The sequence below is a fragment of the Leuciscus leuciscus genome (assembly GCF_965113295.1).
Source record: "Leuciscus leuciscus genome assembly, chromosome: 18".
Lineage (NCBI taxonomy): Eukaryota > Metazoa > Chordata > Actinopteri > Cypriniformes > Leuciscidae > Leuciscus > Leuciscus leuciscus.
Genome location: NC_138742.1, coordinates 19,091,372 through 19,118,242, shown reverse-complemented (window position 1 = coordinate 19,118,242; position 26,871 = coordinate 19,091,372). Strand labels below are relative to the sequence as shown.

The 26,871-nt window shown below is 38.1% G+C and overlaps 1 protein-coding gene across 3 annotated transcripts in view; it reads right to left on the bottom strand.

The window, feature by feature from the left end:
* Window positions 1-26,871, bottom strand: part of klhdc8b (kelch domain containing 8B) — a 133,531-nt gene that overhangs the window by 91,192 nt on the left and 15,468 nt on the right. For all 3 annotated transcript variants that reach the window (XM_082146341.1, XM_082146340.1, XM_082146342.1), the window contains one exon: window positions 25,754-26,598. In XM_082146341.1, the coding sequence (XP_082002467.1) occupies window positions 25,754-26,144 (391 nt within the window). In that variant the 5' untranslated portion in view covers window positions 26,145-26,598. The remainder of the gene's footprint in view (window positions 1-25,753; window positions 26,599-26,871) is intronic.

Here is a 26,871-nt window from a genome sequence, read left to right as displayed (position 1 = left end):
ATACACTACAGTTCAAAAGTTTCAGGGTTGTTAAGATTTTTTTTTTTTAAAGCTGCTGTCCGTAACTTTGTGTTAAAAATGATCCAAAATAATCATAATAATTAAAAAAAACATAACCAGCCAGTGTTCAAAACTATCTGCTCGCCTTAGCTCGATTCAAATCGGTTAGCTTTTAATAATGATTTTAATTCCAGTGGTACTGGTGGATTTCCCCGGGAAATTCGAGCATGTCTCGAGCATGTCTTTGCGTCACATCTGTACACATAAAGGAGGAGTACCGGCTAGTAGGCTATATTGCGTGTGAGGATGTTCGAGTTGTAGATTTATAGCCTTTTCTCACAGCACTTGAAATAATTAAACTTATAGCGGATCCAGAATGTTTCAAACGACAATCACCAGTGACAACTGGAGATTCACCAGTTGTAAAACCCAAAAGACTTCGGAGTGGGCGGCTAGAGAAAAAAGAGAGACTGCAAACGGCCCATGCGAAAACAAGGATAAACATCGGCAGGGCTTTTGAAAGATGGCGTGAACTCCATGTTTTAAAAGGGGTTCAAAATGGACGCAGGTATAAGACATTTCAATAGTTTAATAACAGTAGCGCACTTGTTCGCTTAATTTACACAGTTACGGAGTTTCCTTTGTTGTGCCTTTCTCGTTTTGCTATTATGGTAAATATGAATTATTTTGTGCTAGGTATGAGAGAGAATTTTCTACTCCAAGAAAAATCAAACCCGCCTCCACCGTTGTCAAGTATTGGATCTGAATCAGATCGGTAAAGTGAAAATTTTCCTGACGCAAGATGTTTATATTATGTTATATTACAACACGTTTATGCATAACAGGGATTTCGTTCATACACTGTTTATTTCATAGCACTATGATTGTTATTTGTTTGTACAAAATAACTGCTCTTCTATGATTTGCACGGTTTGATATGATATGATAAGCGATCGTTAGATTTAATCAGCGCGATTTACTGCAATGCTTTTTTTCCCTTTAGTTGATCAAAACAAATTGGATGTTACTTACTTGTTTAGACGTCATTTTCCGTTGAAAATTATAATATTGGTCATACTTCCAAAAAGTATATTCTGTAATTCTGAATGCCCGTATCCACACCGGCGCGGTGATTGACAGCCTCACACTCACCTCAAAACATTGGATTCATCTGCGCTGTTTCATGCCGATGTACAACCCACGTAAAGTTGATAATTCCACAAATAACTGCAATTGCAGATTTCAAACAGAGATGGCGACAAAGAGGAAAAGCTACGGACTGCAGCTTTAACCCCGGATTTCCACCAACTGCGGAACGGCTGCGGATCGGCTCCGCTGCGTGTCGGCTCCATGCTCCGCTGTCCTTCAATACCCACCAGCAGGGGCGCCGCTAAGGGGGGGAAAGTTAGGACGATTCTAAGGGCCCAGGCACTTTTGGGGGCCCCAGAGATCGATTTTATTAACGGAATGGGTGCGGTAGGGGGCCCAACCTCATATTCTTTCATAGGGCCCAAAATTGATGGTGGCGCCCCTGCCCACCAGGTCCGGATTTGTTGCGGAACGGCTGCGGCCATGACTCACAGCTAAAGTCATGAGGACCCACGAGATCTCATGAATTCACGTATGATCGCGCGATAAAAGTGCTGAATTGCTGCGGAGCTCTCCGGCATCCGACAAAAATAGAAGCTCTGCGTATCTGCTCCGGAGGGCTGCGGATCGCCGGAGTCGGAACGCAGCCGTTCCGCAGTCAGTGAAAATACACACATTGACTCAATGGAAACCTATTGACTCCGCCGCCGTTCCGGAGCGGATCCGCAGCCGTTCCGCAGTTGGTGGAAATTGGGGGTAAGTGAACAGTCAGTAATAAAATAAGAATAAATACACTAATTAAAAGCATAGAAAAATACAATTCAGGTATAGAAATGTAATAATTAAATGGCGCTGAAACCTAAAGATGTCCGAGTTCCGGTCCCATGCAACTGATACTTAACTGCCATTGGCTCATCGGCTCTTCGCGGGGAGGGGCTTACCGATAGGTCAATTGAGTTCTCTTTCACTTCTGTTCGAATGTGTAAATTGGCAAGACAAAACGTGTGAAGGGGGTCTCGCCCAGGGTGTAATTCAATGTAGAACCGCCACTGCATTACACCCCTAATAAAAGTATTTAAAAATGTACTAACCCCAAACTTTTGAACGGGAGTGTATGTCTTACACTCCTGTCCAATCTGCCTTGCTCCCGTGGAGAGCCCCGTCCCTCTGAACAACTGCAAGCATCTGTATGAGGTGCGCCAGGGGAATCATGGGTAATGTTCTCGTCTCTGTCAGTGTGGGTAATAAAAGGAGAGCATACCTATGGGTTGAGACAGACAGAATGGGATGGCTCAACACTAAGCACATACACCACGGTCATCTGGGAGAGTGTAAATTGGCGCTATGGGAGATGTTTTCAGGGGAGTCAGGTCTACTGGGCTATCGTATCTGCCACAGTAACAATATGACACAGAGAAGAGAACATGAAGAGGAGAGACAGAGAGAGAGAGAGAGAGAGTCTGAGAAAGGAAAGAGATGAGGGAGTATGATATGAAAGGAACTGTGCCACAAGCCAGATAAACCTCTCCTGTAAGGCTGAAGAGCTCAGAAACACAATCACACTCACACACAGATATATATGGGTGTTTTCTATTTTTGGCCTTGTGGACTGTAAAAATATACACTCTTGAAACACACTTTCCACACTCACATCAGTTTATTTGTCTATTAGCAATGTCCAACAGAGGACATACATGCAACACAGGATTCTTAATTTCTCTCCAGAATGTCATGAACAAATATTATTTCCAGTACCTCAGATCACCAGTCTTTCTGTGGAGGAAATTACACTTTTGGATTAAAATGGGCAACTTCCTTGTCTTACTGAGACTAATTTCATTGTGTTATTTATCCTAAACACACAATTAAATAATATTTTAGCAATTTTTTGCATAATATTACAAAAATGACAGCTCAATTTGGAAAAAAGCACAATAAAATATTGTTTACTGGTGGTATAAGATTTTTTTCTCTCAATATGCCTCAATTTTATCTTAGCTCTTCACTGCCACTGTTGTCTCCTTGGTAACCAAGAACACTAACTTTTAATGAAACTTTATAACTTTATCTAATTATCATTATCTTATTTCTCTGGAAATGACATTTTAAAATGGTCGAATAAGACTAATACCAAAGCCAGCATGATATGCATCCTAAAGACACACAATTGAATAATATTGACACATTTTTTGCATAATTTGACAAAAAAATACATAATTTTATAAGTGGCAAAATTGTTGGTCATAATGTAACTAAGGGTTACAAGTGTTAAAACATTTACACAACCAATCAAAAGTTTGGGGTGAATATGTTTGTTTGTTGTTGTTTTCATTCAAGTTTGATTTTTGGCCCTTTGTTGTAAATAGTTTGGGCACCTCTGGCTTAGATTATCATAGTTTAAAAAGAAAGTAAAGTAATGATTAATATTTTATACGTTTTCACAGTTTACGATCTAAAGTCTGAGTCTGGGACAAGGTTAAGACAATTAAACCTATACAGACCATAAAAGAAGTTTGAAAAGTAGCCAAGGCAGGGTTAAGAGTTTATGAGGCAGTTTGATGTGATCTTCATGCAACAAAAATATTTTTAAAAAGTTGCAATCTATTAGTTTAAATAAAAATCAAACCCTGGGACATAAAAGTTCCTGAACTTGAAGAAACACCCCTGTATACAAACACATCCACACCAAAGCCGTTAAATGAGCAGAGAGATGGAAATGAGACTAATCTCAGAGCTGAGCCACAGAGAAATCCGTCTTTTCAGCTTCCACCATCTGGAGCAGAAGAGCATGATGAGGTGAATCAGTGCCACACACACACACACACAAATACTCACACATATAGACCGTCAACCACTCATAATACAAAAAGGGGCGTGTAGGAACACCAAACGTTCAGATCCTACTTAAAAAGTAAATACTGCTGAGTATCAGCACACATTTACTTTTGTACAATAATCAGCTTATAGCAGCAAGTGTCTGTGCGGTCAAAGCGAAAGACTGTGATGAGGATGAGGATGAGGATGGCGCGTGGGCGGGTGGCAGCCGCGCGTGTGTGTGTGTGTGTGTGTGTGTGTGTGTGTGTGTGTGTGTGTGTGCCATCCTCACGACTGGCTCTCCTCTGCAGTATCAACCCTAAGCAGCTTTCAGCTGTTCACTGGCTTGTGTGAGTGTGCAATGAAGACAGACTGACAAGAGACTCAAGAGTCTAAGGCTCATTTAAAGGTGTGCGTATTAGGAAACTAATATACTTAGGACATTAAAACATCCGCCATTACTGTCTCAAACTCTCATATGTTTACACATTCACACATGTGCTGCTGTAGCAATGACATCTGATGACTACGTGAATACATTTGCTTGTACAACAGCTTTTGAGCTTATTGATTTTATTTGAAAAAAATGTTCATTTAAAAATGCATGTGTCTAACTTGTACAATTATATTCTTAGGGATTAGCCTTAATTCTTAGGGATGCAATATTGGGTAGGCTATTAGATTATTATTATTTTTTTAAATGTAATGATATCGGTTGAAATTAGATATTTAATTATACATGGTAATTTTCCCTATTTTTAAATGTAGATGACCTACATGAGCTGGTCACAAAAAGTTCATCTTCAAAAACACTACAAATTTAATAACACTGATAAATGCAATCTTTAACAAATATCAAAATAAATATTTGTTTTTTGTATTGTACATTATAATGTTGCCAAAATTGACTTTAAAAAAAATTATTTTAGTTTTTAATTTATTAGTATTCATGCAAGTATGTAGGGCTTTTATTTATTTATTTTTAATTATAATTAAAATACTTTGCAATGTTGACACTGCTACTGAACTGAATTGAATAAATAATGAAATAAATTGAGGTGAATAATTACACTATCTTTTGTAGAGCTGCTTTATAGCTGAATATTATTTCTTTCATAATTGATGAACTTTAACACTGTTTTCCCCCCCCTTTTATTACTGTATTATCTGTATTGTATAAAGCGCTATAGAAATAAATGTGACTTGACTTGACTAAGCAATAGGCTGCAAACAACACTGGATGTCAAGACAAACATTTACTCCACAACTATTCCCTGCCATCAGATCGATATCATATCAAACCATTTGACCAAACTCATAAAATCCATTATCCAAATCCTATAAAAAAAAGATGGAGGATTTCATACCTGGTTACTATGGCAATAATCTCAGTTGAGCAAAAGTTGAACCATGTCGTGATCACACTGTGTGCTGGGCTTTAGCTCCTGTGTGATACTGAATTTCCAGGCTGAATAAAAGTTGACAGAGCAACAGTTCTCAGGAGATTTATGAGTTTTTTCTGTACTCTGACTGCAGCAGTGGCATTTAAGCAGAACAAGATGAATGCACTTGTCTGCAGGAGAGGTTCAGAGACATACGTGCTAATGAGTGAAAGTTCTTCATCAGCGTGTCGCTGCATCGACGGCGTCAAATTCACAGCGGTTGATCACATGGTGAAAGAGTCTGCATGTATTTTTGGAATATGAAAAAAAGCTTAAATTCTCCTCCACAAGTGCAAAATAACCAATGAATTCAAGGAATCAACAAATCTCTTTTTTAAAGAGATACAGTGTGAAAACAGGCATGCTGGGTACTAGGTAGTGATATCAAGCTGAGCAGATTTTCAAACAATTGCCCTTTGAGATCTATAGCGGTGTAGGCACACAACTTTTGCTCTCGTTCAGGCACAGACAAACATATTCGCATGCTCATGTATTATTCAATTATTCATATTTTTAGTTTCTTCAGGGACTGATTCAAATGCAAGATGATCCTTTACACACACACACATATATACATATATATTGTGAGGGAAATTGTGAGTTCTCTCAGTTCGGGCAAGTGATAAGGTGATTTTCTGTGTGTTTTTCAACGGCTATGGTCATCCCGATGACAACACGCGACGTCCTACTAGGTCACATGGTACAAGTAGGAGCTCTTTAAAAATTCCCAGCTTAATTTACAAGTTGTAAATATGAGCTCTAGGGAGTGGGACGTCCCTGGTGAAAAAAAACAATATGCTAAGGATACTTGCAGCCATACTAATCAGTATACTTCAAGTGTGTTAATGATTAGTTCACTTGAAGTGTGCTATTTTGAAACCACTAATTTTGCAGGTATATTTTAGTTGTAATTGAATTGTAGTAAAGCATAACTTTAAAGGTTTAGTGGAGGATTTTCTTTTTCCGGGTGGATCATCAAGACTATTGGTCCTCCTAATTGTCAATCATTCTGGTGATATGTTTACGTAAGGCCGTCGTACGTGCTCGTCACTTTCAGGTGTATATGTGTGGTGCGCTACGGTTTCAGCCATTCATTGAAGCACGCCGTTCTCACCGGGTTTTTTCAAAATGTCTGAGGGTCGCAAGAGAAAAAGTGTCTACGAATTGTATGACAAGAAGAGAAAGGCCTCTGTAGAAAGAAACAATACCAGAGTGCTTTTGGGAGAATATTTCACACGCTGGTGTGTGCTAAAAGCACAGGTTGGGCTTCCCACTGATGCCTTAGTCGCGAAGTTTCTACTCGACAGGTAAAGTTTGGCATGCTATTTGGAGAAATCCATTTAAAATCACTGCTAGTAAAAGTTAATGTAAGCTATGATTAGCGATGCTAGCCGTCTCTCGTGCACACGTTTAATAGGCGTTGCCTCTCGGGAGCAGGTAGAGTGTTGCGCATGTGCATTTTTTCAAAAAGTGGAGAGGGCGGTTCTTTTCTAAAATTCGGGAAAATCCTCCACAATACCTTTAAGTGTATTTATTGTACTTTTTTGTACTAAATTGGACCAACTTCAAGTATACTTAATATACTTTAAGTATATGCCTGTGTAGGGACTAATATATATATATATATATATATATATATATATATATATATATATATATATATATATATATATATATATATATATATATATATATATATATATTAGTGGTGGGCCGTTATCGGCGTTAACGTGCTGCGTTAACGCGAGACTCTTATCGGGCGATAAAAAAAATATCGCCGTTAATCTATTCTCCAAGTTGGGTTGGGAGCTGAGCTGGCTTTATACTACACAAGCTATGATGACGCAATCTACCCGCGGCCGCGAGGTACACCCGGCTGCAACGCATCATATTCGTCGTCATAAACACGGCTGAAAGTGAAAGCTGGTGAAAAAGATCGGTGCAACATGTTCCATTATTTGGACTTGATTCGGATTTAAGCCGTCCGACGAGCAGCAGAAAACTATACAGACAGAGTGTGTGGGGTAACAGTTCGGTAAGTTAACACACGACTAATCCGTTCTGCCACCTCAAATTCAAAACTGAATACCAGCGCGCGCGTATTATTCCCAATGTATCTTAGTGGTGTAGCACATAATCTCTGTCTGCGCCCGATTTTAAGAATCGTTGTTGTGTTTCTTTTTAACTGAAAAGACATCAGTTAGAGAATATTCTAATTTTAAATTTGGGGTTTCATAAGCTCCAAGCCATAATAAACATTAGACCTACTTAAGTCTCTGCAGCTAGTGTACTTAAATTTTATTTATCTGCAAAATGACGTTGTATACTTACAGTTTTGCACAATATATGTTCTCAAAACTACATACACCCTTTAAAAAAACAAAAAACAAAAACATGTAGCAGTTGTTTAGCAGGGTCTGTGTAACCTGTTCTGAAATCGTTTTATTATAATATATATCGTTATCGCAAGAGGCTGCAATGTATATCACAATATGGATTTTAGGCCATATCGCCAATCCCTAATTGATAGCCTATAGTAGTTGATAATAACATAGGCCTACCTAATGTTGCCTACGGACGGTAACAGTAGTAACCTTTTACAGTCTATGAGTAGAACAGCTTTCTCAAGCAGTTTGTGATGCATTTTGGAAACAGGAGATGAGCCCCTGGTCTAATGCGCCACCTGGCTTGAGAAACCCGTTCTCAAAGACTTACTTTTATAGTCATTATTTGGGTAGCATACATATTCTGAATGCCTTCGGCAGAATTCAAATGAGCCATTTTAATCTAGATTAATTTCAAAATTAATCTAGATTAATCTAGATTAAAAAAATGAATCTATGCCCACCTCTAATATATATATATATATATATATATATATATATATATATATATATATATATATATATATATATATATATATATATATATATTAGGGCTGGGGGAATTAACGCGTTAATCTTTGCGATTAATTTGAAATGTTTAACGCGTTAAAAAAAAATAACGCAATTGACGCAGCACTTTTTTTTTTTGCCTCGTTTTAATTCCTGTTGCGTCTGCTATTAAAAAGGCCGAAATATGCCGTCCCGCCCCTCCATGTTCGGCGGTCAGGTTTCATTCTCGGGCAGCTTTCATGAGCGGGTCTTTTCCGCTCGGTATGTGCGTCGCGCTCTGTGCTCCTGCGCGCGTGTGTGTGTGTGTCGGCTCGCTCTGTCGTTAATGGCCCAGCAGCGGCGAGCTCTCCGTTCCGTGTGTGTGTGTGTGTGTGTCGGCGGCTCTGTCGTTAACGGCCCAAAGGCTTCAATCATGTACTAAGCACTGGAAAAGTAAAGTCCACTCAAGTAACGTGAAATTTCTCTGTTGACTTCTGTTTGCTGAGCTGGTATAGCCATGCTGGGCAACAATGGTAAAATGACCTGCTCTGATCACATGCTCTGGTAATAATAGCTTTGTAGGACTATATTTTGTTTTAATAATTAATAAAATAATAATAATAATCTGTTAAATTGATTATGTTGTTTGATTATTGAAAAAGAATAATATATTGATATATTGATGTTTAATATTTTAATATAGGGCTATTTTCTGTTCCCTTTTTTTCCTGTGTTGTTTAATTAGGTGATTCTAAGTTTAAATATTGATGATTACAAGCTTGGGGGAAGCGCAATTAATTGCAATTAATTACAGAAATTGTGCAATTAATTAGTTCATTTTTTTTAATCGATTCCCAGCCCTAATATATATATATAGATACATACACACACACACCACGCACGATGAGCCATTACATTATGACCGCCTGCCTAATAACATGAAGGACCTCCTTTAGCCCGCAAGACGGTGGCCACCCAGCAAGGCATTGATTCGACGAGGTGGTGATAGCTCTCCTGGGGTATCTGGTACCATAATGTCAACAGCCGGTCCTCCTGTTCCCGTACATTGCGGGGTAATGGTGATGTAGCATGAGCCCACTTTTCCAAGTCGAACCACACATGTTCGATTAGGTTCATATCAGGTGAAATTGGAGGCCAAGACATTAACAGTGGTTCCTCGAACCACTCCTTGTTTTTATCCTGTTGGTAATGGCCATCACCAGCATGGAACACAGTTGCTATGAATGGGTGCACTTGGTTCGCAACGATGTTCAGATACCTGACAGCTGTCAGGGATTGTGCTATTGGGAAGAAAACATTGCCCACAACACAACACCGCCGCCACCGGCCTGTGTCCGCCCAACAGTGCATCCAGGTGCCATAGCCTCTGTTGGTAATCGGTGTATCCGTGCTCGGCTGTCGATGTGATGCACCAGGAATCGTGATTTGTCAGACCTTTCAATCATCCACGGTCCAATCTCGATGATCTTGGGCCTATTTCATGCGTTGTTGGAGATGGCGTGCAGTTAGCATGAAGACCCAGCTGGGTCGTGGGTGAACAACCCACAAGGTGCACTGTTTTCGAGATCGATAAAAATACATAAAAATTCTGATTTCTAGAAGGTGGAAGCCCACAAAATAGGATCTAGAGTGGTCATGATTATGTTTCCATAAACCCATATGTTTATTAAATAAATGCACGTAATAGAATCTAAACTCTATTATCTGTCTCTGTGGGCTCCACATCACGACTTTACTGCGTCAGTGTCAAACTAAACCACACGGAGGGTTAATTATTTGCCAATGGTTTGACTTTTCCACAGAGCTACCCATTGCCATAGAAACTGAAGTGAAAACGATCTACCTGTGATTTGATATTGAATGAACATGACGCATGCTTATTAATATTATTTTTGGAGTAGAATGTGTGCGTTTCAGAAAGCAGAATGCAAAAAGATTTTAAACTGATTTAAAATTACTGAAGGATGTAACAAGAAGCTATGGATGAAGAAACTATATAAAGAAAGAAAGTCAGGTTGAAAAGGAATATCTAATAATAATGCGGAGGAGAGAAGGAAGGGAAAAATCAGTGAGAGATGAAGATTAACGTGACTGAAAAGATGATAGGTTGAAACAGTGCATTAAATTGATCCCAACTGGCCCTCTTGGCCCTTCATCACTTAGTGGGCCACTTTGGAGTAAGTGCCAGAAGAAGCATTAGCTGAATTGCCGGTAAAACTCCTCTTAAACGGCCTTCACAATTCTCCCTGAGGCTCAGCCAAGTTGAAACAAAAATATACACAGGGGCGAATGACTAGTTGCCCATTCAATCTTCATTCAAGGTTCACCTGACCACAATCAGATGGGGTTGCAATAACTATTTTTGTAATAAAAACCACAATGGGGGTGCAATAACAATTTTTCTACTTTTGAGGGTGTTAACATAAGAAAAAATAGAGCATCTTAAAAACCTGTATGGATGTACTTTAGGTATAGTGCTTTGAATTTAAAGAAACAACTCATTACAAAACAAAACTAATCTAAATTCCCTCAATAGAATCTACAATAGTAATATGTAACAGTGCCATGTATGGCCAGCGCTTTGAATTTAAAGGTACAACTTTTCTTAGAATGTTTTGCTCTCCAAACTGGCTAATATGCTAGCAAACCCAATAACTAATTAATTAATAAATTACCTTTTAACTATAAACTAGGTATTCACACCAATAATTAAGAGGTGTTTTTTTTTTTTTTTAACGCCCATTGTGATCCATCACGAACATTCAAAGACAAATATAGCTTTTTCGCATTTAAAATACATTTGATTCATAATCTGAGGCGGCACCTTTGAATGGGCTGCTGCATGACTCATGTAGGAGGGAAAACTGCAAAAGGCACTGTGAATGAAGGCAATAATGTAAAACCAACTCATTTCCTTGTTTAGGGTACTTACGAGAAGTGGATCACTAGACATTCATTATGTGACTGAAGTATACAGTAAATACAGGAGAACCCATTGATCTACAGTAGAAAACTCGGGTCATTATGAAACTGCCAAATAAAACATTAAAAACATTGAGTGTAGTTTGTAGTCTGCTATTTTCTCTGTAAAGTGTGTAACATTCAAGAAGATTTAACATATCTTAAATTTTGTGATCAAATCGCAACTCCAAGGAAAGTTACTTTGTTACTCCCAGATTGCTTTCTCCCGTGTGTGTTCTTTTACAAGCATATCCCTGCTGTGATGGAGCATCTGCCTTCCCTCAAATTGACGCTGCTCAGCCACATCCAGACTCACAGCAGGAGCGGGAGACAGAGAGGCCTGCAACAATGGAGTCCTATTGCCATTGTAGAATGAGGCATTCTGTATGCTTATTATATCTTTAAATCCAGCCCTGCATCTCTTGTTTCCTCATATAGGTTCTATGCGTGCACAAAATATCCTCAAGGTCAATGTACAGCATGGACCTCTGACAACTGACCTTCAGTCATTTGCGTATCCTCAGAGACCTGTCTGAGAGACAACAGCAGCTACAAACAACTCTAGCAAGCTGCGTTTGACTGCTACGATGTCCTCTCATTCTCAGATGGCCACGGCCCACCCACAGTCCGTTCACACAGCGTCTGATGCATATTGCATGCAAAAATGATCTCACCAGTGCTGCTTTTCCAAGAGTAAAGGTGATATTACAGTCTTCATGGGAGCTCTTTTTCATACAATGACAATTCATAGTGACCACATCTGTAAAGCTCCGAAACTGACAAAATGTATAACATAAGCAGCATAAAAGTAGTCTATTAGTTTAATTCACTGCACTTACAGCAGTATTTAGGATGAATTTCTCCATTACATCATTATTTGAACAGGAAGACGCCGGCAATATTTTCAGTAAATAACGACTACAATCATTTTCATATGGCTACATACATACACATACAAACATAAACAGTTTTAAGGGGGAACATTTAAAGATTATTATGGATGTAAAGATGGGGGAAACAGCAACAAGGCACTGTAAATGGAGGAAATGATCAAATAAACAAATTCCACTGAGCCAGAAATCTCAGGAAGTTGTTATGAAATGGCAAGATAAGCAGCCAATTAAAATTTTAGTGAGCATAGTTTTTAGTTTGCTATTTTCAGAGAAAAATATATAAAAAAAAGCACAATCATACAGGTTTGGAACAACATGAGGGTGAATAAATGATGATTTTTTTCTAACCTTTCCTAAGGGGCCTGTTCCTGCAATTAGTTAACTGGAGTTCTTCTTGATGAAAAGCATCTATTACCGTAAATGTTAAATAATCAGGTGAACAGGCTCAGGTGTAGAGCAGCCCAGCTGGTCCTCAGGATTGAGTGGGGAATGATGTATGGCCGACAAGCTAATGCATTAGAGTCCATTCAGCATTGAGCCCCACTGGGCCACACCACTGTTCACAAAGACTCAGCAAGTGTAACAGCTGGCACAAAGCAGCTCACAGTGAACTGTTGAGGCAAGGAATTGTGGGACAGAATAGTCTTCCGCCACCTGCTCAAGGGGAGATATGGCTTTCTGAAAATGAGCTCTGACCTCTATCTCTCCTCTGTGAAACTCTGAGAGCACTCTAAATAACAGCCGCTGGGTAAGTCAACACAGAGGAATGGTGAAAGGAAGCTGCCTGACCCGCACATCTTCTCTGAGCTCAGGTACGTCCGTCTCAGCAGGAGCTCAGACAGCTGACGCCTAGAGCACACAAACACTGAAATGACTTTGAAGTTGTCTGAAAAAGAAAGGAATGCCAAACATCTCTCACCATCATTTCCGTTTTATGCTTATTGAACTATTGCAAAGTGTTTTTCTTTTACGTGCATTACAAACACCTTCAGACAGCAAATTTGGTTGATAAATGAAAGAAATATCAAACATTACATATTTTGATTTTTTCTTCTATCCAAATACAGTTGTTTCTCTTTAAACTGAATAAATCATGAATAGCTGGACTGATACATTTTTATATCATAGAGAGCGAAATAAAGCTAGGCTATTTACTTTAAGTTCCTGGTTTCATTGTGAACAATTTAGCAGAGCATTTTGTTCATGCTGTCTTGTAGTATTTAATCAAAATGTAATAATTTCAGTTTTGCCCTTCAGGATAGTTCACACAGGTTATTAGATGATGCAAAAAAAAAAAAAAAAAAAAAAAAATTCACACAGAACCCAGTTTTGCTCGTACAAGCACAAGACGCATAATAGTAACTATATTATTGCACTTAGTATAGCACACAATAACTGCAGATAATGAAGAGCCACAGGCTCAGGTTGATGAATGGAAAAGAAAGCAGGGTCTCGAGCACGAGATGCAGTGCAACTGTCAGACTTCAGCCTAAACACAATAAAAAGTAGCGGAGCTTACCGTAAACAGCTCCGACAGAGCTTTGCTTTCTCATACAGTATGTGCTCATATACTGGTAATCTTGTTCAAAGTTCACACATAGCATCATACTGGTAATGTTACAACTTCTCATACTGGGGAATTGCCAGAACTGATTTAGAGGAATTTTTGAAAGGGTCCTGTTCACACCTGATCTCTTAACTGTAATTTACCAGTAAAGACTGAATGTTTGAAAGTGCATACTATTTTAGCATTCGGCCGGGATCCATTCTGCATTCTGTAGTAACAGTTATTCATGATCTAGGACATTCCTGATGGATAAAATCCAATCATGCCCTATTTTTCCCTCATTCACTGGAAAATGCATACAATTACAAAAGTAAAGTGCAGGTTACAAACTGCAATTCAGGTTGTCAGTAAGATTATGGCTTAATGGCTTAGTGAGGTTCTTTTTTCCATTGTTAAAATACTCCTATCCCAATTTATTTTTAGAGACAACTACTATTAAGTAATTTGCAGGTTGATTTTCTGAAGAGTCAACACTGTGCTTAAAGAAAATTGCTTTCTGTTTGAGAGATGAAGGATGTTTATAATGTCTTGAGGAAGCAATCCAAAAGTATTCCCATTTATCCCAATGGCAGCTGTTCACAGCCAATCAGCCCCTTTGAGCCAATCAGCTGAGCCATAAATGTCATATGACGAATCACTCTGAAGGAAAGTAACACGCTAACAACATTGATAAGTTGATGGCACCACAAAAACATGGACAGTGTCAAACCTTTCACTAGTGATTATCCTGTGACATTACAGCAGACAAAGGGGAGAAAGCCCTGATCTACCATAATGTAATGAAATACTTGCCATTTAAATGTTGCTTACAAAAGAGAAAAATGTTATGGCTTCTTATGCTAACCAGACAAACTCTATATGGGACAACTAGTTTGAAGGGGTGGTAAGAGTAGCCATTATTTTCTGTTTGTGCCAAAATTACACATATCTCCTTTAATTTAACGACTTTTCCACAAACCCAAGATTTTCTGAATGCATTGGCAACAGTATCTATGGTACTATGTACATGCATGAGAACAGATTGTGAAAAGTAAAGCCGTCTGCTGGATTCTGTGAAAGTGAGCTCAACACTTTAGCTGTGGACTGTATCTGTGCCCGCGGCAAAAGCATTGACTGTCAGAGAAGCACAATCCTCCTCTAAAGCTCCCCTGAGGAAAGAAAATAATCTTTAAGTGGGGTGAGGAAAGTTACAAGTCGCCAGCTCTGAGACAATTACGTCTTGAGGGAGAAACTCTCTAATCGTCTTCCTCACAGAGCGTTAAATTGTAGGAGAAGCTCAAGTATACTGAGGGATTTCTCTAAAGCTAACCTGATGAAGTCTATGGACGCAGATCAAGGTGAAAGATGAACATGCAAAAGAACAGAACATCTACATTTCCCAGAATGCTTCAGACTAGTTCTAATCTAATGGGTCTTAGGTCTGTTCTGACAATGGCAAATACAAATAATAAAATGCAACTGTACAAAAAGATAACTGTACAAGTCAAAGATGGTGTGATCCAATCAAAATCTACTGTATCTTGGCCCAAATTCATCTGTCATTTGGAAGAAACTAGACAAAATATGACCGTCAACAAACATGGACAGGTTGCAAAAAGTCCTCCAGCTCAAAAACCATGTAAAAATATGCAAGGTTAAAAAAAAGAATATATTAAATACATAAATTGTCTTTGGTGTTGTGAATTATTAGCTAACAAGGGCATGAAATCATCCAAATTTAAGACACCTAGAAAGTAAACACTGTTTTTTAAAAAAACTGTTAAAACAGCCTGTTAAAATGTAATAGTTTAAATAAATTGCCATAACTAACTAAATAATAGAATAGTACCAAAGTAAACGATGTATATATATATCAAATATCATAAAATATTACTTAAAATATTAAGTGCTGCTTGATATTTTTTATAACATGTAATTATTTTGTTCAGGATTCTTTGATGAATAAAAATCTATCTTTTGCTGTAGTGTGTCAGTAGGAAATATCAGTTTACATTTCCAAACATTCTTTTTGTCATTAATTGTAATAATCCAGTGAGATTTGTGTATGCACAAGGAGTCTGACAACAGCCGGTGTGATCTGATCTCACCATCATCGAATCCGTCTGTGATTACATGAAGAAACAGAAAAAACTGAGACAGACTAAATCCAGAAGAACTGCGGGAACGTCTCCAAGATGCTTGAAGAAACCTTCCTGCAAAGCTACCAGAAAAACTATGCGCAAGTGTACCTGGACAAAAGCCGTTTTAAACGCAAAGGGTCGTTACACCATATATTGATTTGAATTAGTTAATAGAAGTTAAATCATAAATAAATTCCATTTGTGATTTTATTTTTGAAAGCATTCTCAACATTTTAACACAAGTGCCAGTGCTTTTCACAGTACTGTAGCTTTGCAGGAAGGTTTCTTCAAGCATCTTGGAGACGTTCCCGCAGTTCTTCCTGGATTTAGTTTGTCTCCGTTTTTTCTGTTTCTTCGTGTAATCATAGACGGACTCGATGATGGTGAGATCAGATCATCCTGGCTGTTGTCAGATCCCTTGTACATACAGAAATCTCACTGGATTATTACAATTAATGGCAAAAAGAATGTTTGGAAATGTAAACTGATATTTCCTACTGACACACTACAGCAAAAGATATAAATAACTGACTTAAAACCATTTTTTGGGGGGGAGGGGGGATATTAACATGCCTAAGACTTTTGCACAGTACTTATATATATATAAATAAATACATATAAATACATTTAGAAACGCATTCTTTTAGATGGTTTATATGACACTATACAAATAAACATTCAAACAAACAAATAATGTTGTGTACTTTGGTACAGTTTTAGTTATTTGTTGAGTGGCCACACTTGATGTACAGAAATAAATATTTAAAATATTTTATATATATTTAAAATAAAATTTGTGGTATTGAGAGCAATATGACTTCAAAAAAAGATCTGTGAATGAAACAAAGGAGAGAATCAACAGAATCATACACAGTACACACACACACACACACACACACACAGGTTGACTGGTTTCAGAAGACTAATGAGCTCTACAGTGATTGAGGATGTATTTAGATCAGCTCAATTAGATGAGCATCAAATAAGCACCTCAACACAGGTGTCAGAAAGAAAGAGATGAGACTGAGAGAGACGATGGAAATTAGCAGTTGCATGTATTCTTCCCCATTCTTTACGCTTCCTCAGAAGAAAGTGTCCCGCGCACCACACAGCGATCAAACGTGTGCCGTACACAGAGGTCGCAAAGCAACATCAAACAGCCTTTGCACAATAGCAGAGAGGATGGGACTAATGGTTTCAGCATCTTTTATTTCAGATTGCATGTATGTGTGCACGTAATGAAGGCTTGCTGTCAGGATATCGGTGCGTGTGCAATAGCAACATTGTATTCTTTGAGCACCATCTGTGTCGCACAGATAAGTAACAGATAAGTTACCACATATAATAATGAAAGTATTAAAATGTGTTTGTTTGCACAGCTGTCTCGTCCCTTCGTAAGGCAGAGATGGATGTGTTACCATAGTGATCTGCATCTCAGCTCACTTCCCAGACAAATTTATGTAATGAGATCACACAAACACATGCACACACAAACACGACATCATCTTCACGGCTGTAGTGATAACCAAATGACAAACACATGCTAGCCTGGTAACATTCTATCAGCAGCTTGCACACCTACACGCAACATGGGTTGCATTAAGACATGCGCTAACAAGGCCAAATCAGATGAACTGCACATCTTGCCTTCACGTAATTACATTCAAAAACCACATTACTGCTCTGTAAATTGGAACAAAAACACTGCAGCTTGTTTACGTAAAACAGGCGGAGAAAAAACAGAAAAGTGATACAAAACTAAAAAGATTTTTTTTTTTTAGACACATCAACTGTTGCATCTAAACGAACAGAAACATCAGATGCAGAGAAAGAACATCCATCCAGTCATCCATCCATTTTCCTAGTGTTTTTTAACCAGACTACTGTATAATTAACCAATTATATATGTCAATCAATATGGAAGAGTCTCGAATGTCATTAAAAATGCAAATGCTCATTTAAGTATACACTCAAAACATAGTCCAAATGCAAACAGCTTAGCATTGCTTTAAATAACAGACATAAATATAATTTGTATTCATAATTCATCTGTAGTTTAATTTGTTGACACCATAAATAGCTTGTAGCTTGTCAATCTACAGCTTCCCCAACACTTTAAGCAAATATTCAGCATTTTCTTGTCCACTTGCCTTTGTTTAGCATTAACACAATCCTATGGCACAACAAGATTTCATCATAAAGTTTTTGTGCTCAATAATGAGGAAAATTGTTAGAGCTGACCTCGATTTTTACATGTACAGTGCAGCTATCGTTTGAAGAAGCAGAACTTTCACTGCGTTTCTGCATAATTCACAAAGGAAAAAGCTCACTTACCCTGAATCACGTATACTTAAAGTGGACCAAATGGTTCCACCAGGATTACAGCAGAGACATACTTTAAAATCATCTCCAGGGGATACCGTACAACCCAAAACCTTCTTTTAAGATGCTTCTGTAACAGATGGACAAACTCTCCTTAAACATAAATACTTATTTTAAAAGAAAGTGAGTGTAAAAACTACAGAGATGCACATACAGTCGCTGCTATGTGTCTAGTAGAGAACATGGGGGGCTGTTTGGGTCAAACAGATGGACTCAGCAAGTGAATTGGGAGATTTTCTCACTATGATGTATCTGATGAACACAAAGGGCACTGTGGGTATTAAGGGGGCAGAAGGGCAATAAGCACTTCTTTTTGCCTCTCTTGTGAAGAGGGAAAGAGGAGAGTAGCACAGCAGCGAGTGAATCATGGATTGGCAATGCAACTCAGTCTGTTCCGTTCTAAAAATGACTCTGGGTCAAACACACACACACACAAATGCAAACACACTCACACACAGATTTACACACCTGTTGCCTAGCAACAAGAATGCTCTCTTGATCAAATGATGGCAGGGAAGTGAGAGGGATGGTAGAGTGGGAGATACAGATAAGCAGTAGTCAAAGAAAGAGAGAGTCCAGTGGCCCATAGGTGTGCTGTTTGGAGGGTTGCAAACTTAAGCAGAAGAAAATAATGGACAGTTTATTTTTAAGACAACTTAGGAAGACCTTTATATATAAACCACATATGCTTTTTGAGATGCATGTAAATTGTTAGTGGCAGGTAACTGAAAAAAAAAATGCTTACAGAGTGACAGTGTATGCAAGTACAAAAAAAAGATCTGTCACCGTTTGACTGAAATAATCCTAAAATGCTTTTGAGAACCAAACACTTAGCCTAGATTTTGCCAAACTGAGTTTATTGCATCTGTTGTAATATTTAAAAGATGTAATTATGGAGGATAGATCAATACTTCTCTGCTGGTATGTGTTTAAAGGTGAACTAAGTAACTTTTTTTACCTTAACTGAACAGCTTCGGAGTCATTGGAATGGTTATATTACTTATTTCGGGTTGAATGGTGGTCGTTTCGCACCCCCCTGGTGCCCGTGAGCGGAAAATACGCACTTGCAACTTTGAGCCGGCGTGCCGCCGGCCGCTGCGTCAGGAAGTATCGCGTGATATCAGGTCTCGCGATGTAAACAATTGCTTTACGGCCAAAAGAAATCTGCTAAAATGCTGTCATTATTGCGCTCCCTCACGCTGTCCGAACCCGAATGAAGAAGACGTTTTAAAGAATGTCCCATCTGCTTTGATGTCGTTGATCTACTAGCCTCTGGTGTCTGAGAATCGCCAACGAGTTTTTACGACAGTGTTGTCAAATATCTATTCCGAAGCTGTGGGGGGAGCTCTAGAGAGAAACCTGCGAGCAAAAAGCGAGAATACAGCGAAGAAGTCCCGAAGCTACTGAGTGCTGCTTTAATGAATGCAATAGTAAAATTCAGGCTGACACAGATTAAGTAAAAGTAAAGTTATGGCCAATAATCACATATCAATTTAGCCTAGGCAAATTATAACGCTAGAGAATTCTGCTTCGCAGTAATTGTAAATTTGGTCTAAAATGAGTTATGTTAATCTGTCTTTGACTGTAATTTGTCCAGTAACTGACAAGTTCGGCTGAACTATGCCCATATTCATAAAACTAATCTATCAAATGAATAAAAATTAAATTAAAAAAACCCACTTAACTTAACCACTTTGTATTAGGGCTGCACGATTAATCGTGTTTTAATTGCAATAACGATTTCTGCTTCTCTCAGTTAATTAAAAATAATCGTTGCTGATTATTTGTTCCTGAAAACATTTTTTTATTTAGGCATTTCTGTTATTTTGCATTGGTAACAAGTCTTCTAATCCTTCCTCCTTGGTTTTAGCAGATGTCAGGATTTTTTCTCTCTCTCTTTTCTTAAAAGGATACATTTCCTGCCCAGTTTTTACTTAATCTGCTCAATCTGGCAACCATTTATTTATTTCAGATAAGAATAATTGTGATTAAAAATCTGGATTATAATTTTTAAGCAAAATATTTGTTATCAGTTTAACCATTAGCATGCAGCCCTACTTTGAATTCAACTATTTTTAATTAATACAGCAACAAATCCAGTGAAAAATGTGCACCAATGCACAAGAACTGCACAAAGAAATGTTCTTTTGAACTTTCTATTATTCAAAGAATCTCACCAAAAATGTTAAGCAGCACAGCTGTTTTCAACACTGATAATAATCAGAATAATCAGCAGAAAATCAGCAGAAAATGATTTCTGAAGGATCATGTGACACTGAAGACTGGAGTAATGATGCTGAAAATACAGCTTTGCCATCACTGGAATAACTTACATTTTAAAATATATTCAAATAGAAAAGTCATTTTAAATTGTAATAATATTTCAAAATATTTCCATTTTTAATGTAATGGTGAATATATGCAATTATGCATAACAGCATGTGTCATGGCTTTAATACACAACTTGCAGAAAACCTGTCTGTTTTACATTCATCGTTTGCAATTTGTTTTCCATCCTATTCTGAAATTTATAACACTGACAACTAAATTGACACAGGCCAAAGTGTTCCTAGTATTTCAGGAGCAAAACACTAAAACATGAGACAAAATACATCCCACTTTGGGGTTAACACAGGATGATTCTGTATTATATAGTATGGTTGGCAACCCTAGCTGACAGTCACATTGTCTTCAGAGTGCTAGTCTGAAATCAAAAAGACCTTGCCTGCCTAAATAGACATCCGCTCCAAATGCTGTATTAGTGAGAGGTCAGCATGATTCTGACACGTCCTCAACACCACAGCACACACTCAAACTTCTCACTAGACAACAGCACACAGCCGCACACCACAACAAATATGAGATAAGACTTCTGTGGTTTTGACTGGCCACAGCTGCACTTCTCCAGCTCAATTCTCTATTATTGTCATTTATCACAAACAGCATCAGCTTTTTCTATTTTCTTCCTAAACATTGAGATCAAATCCAGTATGGGATATGTTATTTACAAGATCTAGATGGTTTGGCTCAAACCCGGATTGATATTCGGATAAAGAATGTTTCCAATAAGGCAAAGGGGTGCAAAGGAAAATGGGATTTCAAAGCCATACAAATACAGATTGGAACCTCAAAGCAATTTGTTTCTAAGATGACGTGAAGGATATCAAAGAGAACAAGCTCCGCTGACCAAAAGAGAGAGGTGAAAACAGAGGTCTTTGATACCAAAGCCTAAAACTGAATTATGGCTTCAAACGGCCTGTTTCAGGACCTTAATGCTTTTTCCAACACGAGAGGATAAACGAATTACGATGATACACTGATAGTAAAGGGTGACGTGTGAAATTGTCAATTGAAAATGAGAGAAAAGTTATGTCAGGATCACCTAAAGAACAAAATAAACCTCTTCAGGATGATACAAAACCCCTTTAATTTGTTGAGGTCCTGATCACCCTATTGAGATTTATTGTGTGACAATAACTGACTGAAATTGTGAATAAATTACGATATTTATTAAATGCCTATGAAGTAAATAAATAAACAAACGTACCTACATTATCCAAAAATGTTTTATTATGCGAGAAGAAAGACAATGGAGAGATGTATATGAGGTCGGTTGCCATTGACAAAGATCAAATGCACCGTTTAGCCGTCATTATATAAAAATATTTGACCAATAAGAAACAAGTATTCCAGAAAGCTGTATAATAAGATCTTTCAAGTTTAATTATCAGTCCACATGGTGGTGGCATATGGCAATTAGCATGCACTTGTTTTAATAAGGCAAGGCATGGATCATGCTGGTATTTGTATTCTTGTATGATTTGTGTGCCTAGAAAGGGAACACAACTTTAAGGAAACTGAACAACAGAGGCATAATTATAAACGCACTAATGCACATAGATAAACACACAATCCTGCAGCTCTTTCCCTGGTGTGCTCATGTTCTTCAACACACAAAAGAGGCTACAAATTCATATCAATTGTACATGACAGCAAACCTACCTCGTCTAAGCAGTGTTACTCTTTTACATGCAAAGACGTTAGTCAATCAAAACAGAGGTCATTTATAGGTGCAGTAACAAGCCTTACAGTAATCCTGTAATTATTATGTAAATAATTTAATTTCTTCTACTGAACACAAAATGTAGCCACCCCTTTTAAAATTGAAGTGAATGAGGACAAAATGACAAAGTCTTCTAAATTTGTACTCGTTCTTGGATCGCTTCAGTGATCTGTTAACAAATCTGGCCTTACCTAGTTCTTAAATTGTCAACTCACTGACTGGAAAAGATAAAAAAACAAACAAAAAATCAATGCAATTTGGTCTGTTCCTCATAAAAAGTTAACAAATGACTTCAGAAGACTATTTGTGTTCCACAGAGGAGGTTTAGAACAACGGAAGGATAAGTACATTTTCATCTTTAGGTGAATAATTATTAATATTTAGTATTAATTATTATTAATAATAATAACAACATTGTGATGCCTAATAATACTAATAATTATTTATTATTATTCATTGTTAAAAAAAAGGCCAGACAATGTAAGTAAAAAAGTACCAAAAAGAGAATGGAAAATGCTCATTAAAAAAAGTAAAAAGTAAATCACTAGTTTTTGGTGCAAGGAACCTTGACCAACATTATAAGCAGAGCTAGAAAAAAAAATTTAATGAACATATTCATGATATGGCCTATTTAATATGTCTCAATATTATTTTTTAATGGCAAACGTCTCGCCCAAACCTCACAAGCCAATTTCAAACGCTCTGCTGCTCTAAGTAAATGAGAAGACAGATCATTTCTAATTCTGTGGACTTACAGAAGTATTGGTTAGAGAACCACATGTTCTCACACAAGATCTCTCTCCTGCTGATGAATCCAAATAGGTCTAGCTGATAGTTTTAACATGGACCCACAGACAGAACTGAACTGATCTGTCCCGGCCTGAATGCGGCTCAGCTGGTGGAATAAGTCTTAGGAGAAGCGAATCCCTGTGAATAGACACTCTTCCTTGGGGTCTCAAACTGGATAAACTGTCACCTGAACACACACCTACATAAGCTGGAGAGGATGGAGAATGTGTGAGAGAGACTTTTCTCTGCAGTGTAAGTCTTTGTGTCACAATATGGCATGACTGATTCCTTCACTTGGAGCTGGTATATCCGGAGCACTCCAGAGGCGCCGGTTATGAGACATTTATTACAACTGTAGTGATTGTACCAAAGATAACAGCATTTGAGATTATACAGATAATCGTGCTCTGACGGGAAGCAGCAGAAAGATGAATGGAGGAACCAAACTTTGTTTTCCCCAATTACAGTCTGATGTTTCGACACACTGCTGCTCACTGAGGTTTTTGAACCAAACAATAACAATTTAGTCTGAGAAACTACAACAGCATGTGCACAATACACTTGTAGTGAAAAGACAGTGATGTGGGTAAGAAATATATTTGTCTTGTTTTCCCATAAAAAAAAAAAAAAAGAACGAAAATTAAATCCTTAAAATTAGATCAATTTGCTTGGTCAATGACATGATGCTATTTTTGTAAAAATTCTAAAATACATAAAAATGCAATTCATGCATACAATAAATTGAATAAATATTTTCTATGATTAGTAGGTTTTAAATTTCTATAATAAAATTTAGTTTGATATTTTTGGGGACATAAAAGCCAAAAAATTTCAGGTTTATAATACAACTGTCTTGATATATATATATATATATATATATATAGATATAGATATATATATATATATATATATAGATATAGATATAGTACTTAAGTACTTTGTAAGCAGTCTTTTTATTCATTAAATATTTTTTAAAACTGCTTCAGTATTATTAATATTTGAAAAACGTTTGTCTGTCAAATCAAAGTCATGTGGCATAACATGCAGAAACATACAGAAAAACAAAACAAAAAATTACATTACAGACATGACCATGTGTCAAGGTCAATTATTCTCTTAAAAGATTACATATTTTGACTTTTTATGAGGCAGTTTAATCCAGACTGTAAAATTACATGTGGTGTGATGTATTAAAGCATACCAAAAGAACCACTTTTGTACCAAAGAAACACGCAGTGTCCGTCGTTTGGACACATTTTGGCTTCAATAAAGACGACACCGAACAAACTCAAGTCAAAACACTGCAGAAAAACTGTTACAGCGACCAAAGGTAATACCACCAATCTGTTTCAACACTTGGAGCACAATCACATTACCGAATATGAACAGTGCAAACAGTGCATTTCATTCAATTGTTTGAAATATTCAATAAATAAGCCTTATTAGCTATCTGTGTGTTTCCTTATTTTAGAATCACAAAGATAGGATTATGCACTCTTTCATTAAAAAAAATAACCGTGAACATATTACTGTATAAGCCTTGCCAGTGACATGAAAAAGACATAAAAAAATAAAAAAATCGTTCAATAATCGTAATCGAGGTAACTTGTTCGATTAATTGCGATTATGATTTTAGCCAAAATCGTCCAGCCCTAAATCATATTAAAGAAATTAAAACATTCTGAAAATTGTAAAAATGTTTTTTCTTGGAAAATGTGTGTGGAAACTTTTCTAGGAAACAAATACTTTTCTTTTTTTCCTGGATACGCTTATTGTCACTGGCCATAGATGTAAAACGGCATAAAATATTATGACTTGTTTTCAGAGAATATGCCTGTAATTGTAATTGTAGCATCAAGATGTTAGGTCTGGCAACTCACCATTGGCACGGCTCAAACCGAGGGGCGGGATAAACGGTTGTCTCTCAAAATCCCTCTGCACGCAATAGGATAGCGCTACAACCAATCAGAGCAACGAAGAAGGCTAGTTGTAGTTGGTATATTAAACTTTTACCGTATCCAGTCGGCAAAACTCCGAACACATCTTCCTTTTTTTTTAAATGACTTAAGTGCCATTCTTTAACTCCAAGTCCTCCAGAGTCGTGGCCACAGCCGATTCGAAAGACCGCTGTTCGCCAGCAGCAGCAGCCATTCTTTGTTTTCGTTCGTTTTCAAGTAGCAGGGAACCGTCGCAACTCTGTCGTCATTATGTTAAGCCCGCCCCGCCTACTCTATACACGATGTGATTGGCCTGACCTGAGTTTGGTTTTTCCAGCTCGAAAGTCAGCGGAGAGTTGCTAGACCACACTGGCTGCAAAATAAATTTTGCTGCCGCTAGGGTGCGTCTAGATTTCTAGACTACTGTAATTGTGCTTATTTTTCTTACCCCACTGTCAAATTTGGCATAAGCTAACAATTTTTAGTAAGGTTCATACATGACTAATTTGACAACTGGGTAAGGAAAATAAGCATAATTAAGGGCACAACCTCTGAAAACAAGTCTTAAAAATCGTACAAAATTTTATTTCAAGTTAAGGATTTTTAGACATTCTTTTAATTGTGAAAACATTTTTTTGCACTCTAATAAGAAAAAACTTGCCTGGTGATGCAAGTTGACAAGTACAGTTTATCTAATGAGGTGGATAAACCAGTGCAGTCTCGCAAACAAGCATTTAATGCGGTTCTTTTTTTGGGAATCTTTTCAAGGAATTGGTCAAAATGAGGAGCAAACACTTCTTACCTTTCTCCAGCATGGTGGTGCCCATGGAGGCCTGCCCCAGTCCCGTCTTCCTCTCCCACTTGCCCTCATCAGGATGATATACTTCCACAGAGGCCAGTGGGCTCTGCTGTGCATCCATGCCTCCCATGACCATGAGCTGGTCTCCGATGGCCACTGCGGATGCCCCGCCCCGAGCGGTGGGGAGAGGGGGCAGCTCGCACCAGCGCTGGCTCTCCAGATCCAGCACCTCGGCGGAGTCCAAAGGGAGGCCGTTCTCGCTGCAGCCCCCCAGCACATAGAGGCGCCCGGCCCAGAGCACGGGCGTGCAGTACACCCGCTGCGCGGCCATGGAGGGGAACACCTCCCAGTACAGAGACTTCACCGTACTCAAAGCCATCTCGGGGATGGGCATGGCTCCAGGACGGCACACCGGCAACAGAGCATGACACAGGCACGGAGGGGAGGGCAGAGGAACGTGAAAATCAAGGCAAATGCATCAACAAAACGCCAGGCTAGAGAGCAGGAGAGGCTGCAACTGTCAGTCTGCCAGAGACCTCAGTTCTAGCTCTCTCTCGCTCGCTCGGAGCCGGCAGGTGGGGGGAAGAGTGTTTCCTTCAGTGCTGTTTGTGAAGAACTAGCCCTCACTCCATCTTGATGATTTATTCATTTTTGTTGCTGCTTTTAAAAGGTTCATCAGGCCCTTATAAGTCTTTCCCGTCGTCTTCCACGAGCCGCACAGTTGTAAAAGTAATGGAAAGAATGTGTAACTCCGACAAGAAATAAACTACTTTATCCACGTGGAACGTCAAGCGGGATCCCTTTCTGTGGTCCTGTCAAACGTGTCGGTGCGACCCTCATGTCTGACGCTGTGAGGAAGAGGAAAAGAGAGACAGTAACAGAGCAAGCACAAGATAAAAGACAATGTAATCAAATGAGTTCAATTTCATTGGTGAATGACATGCATAATTTGTTGTCACCTTTTATCTATTAATTTATTCTGAAATACATCAAAAATGCACTTCATGCATACAATGACTTGAATAAATCTTTTCTATGATGAGTATGTTTTCATTTCTATATTAAAATTCAGTTTGATATTCAGTTTGAGTCAAATAAAGTGAGGGTGATACAATTGTCCG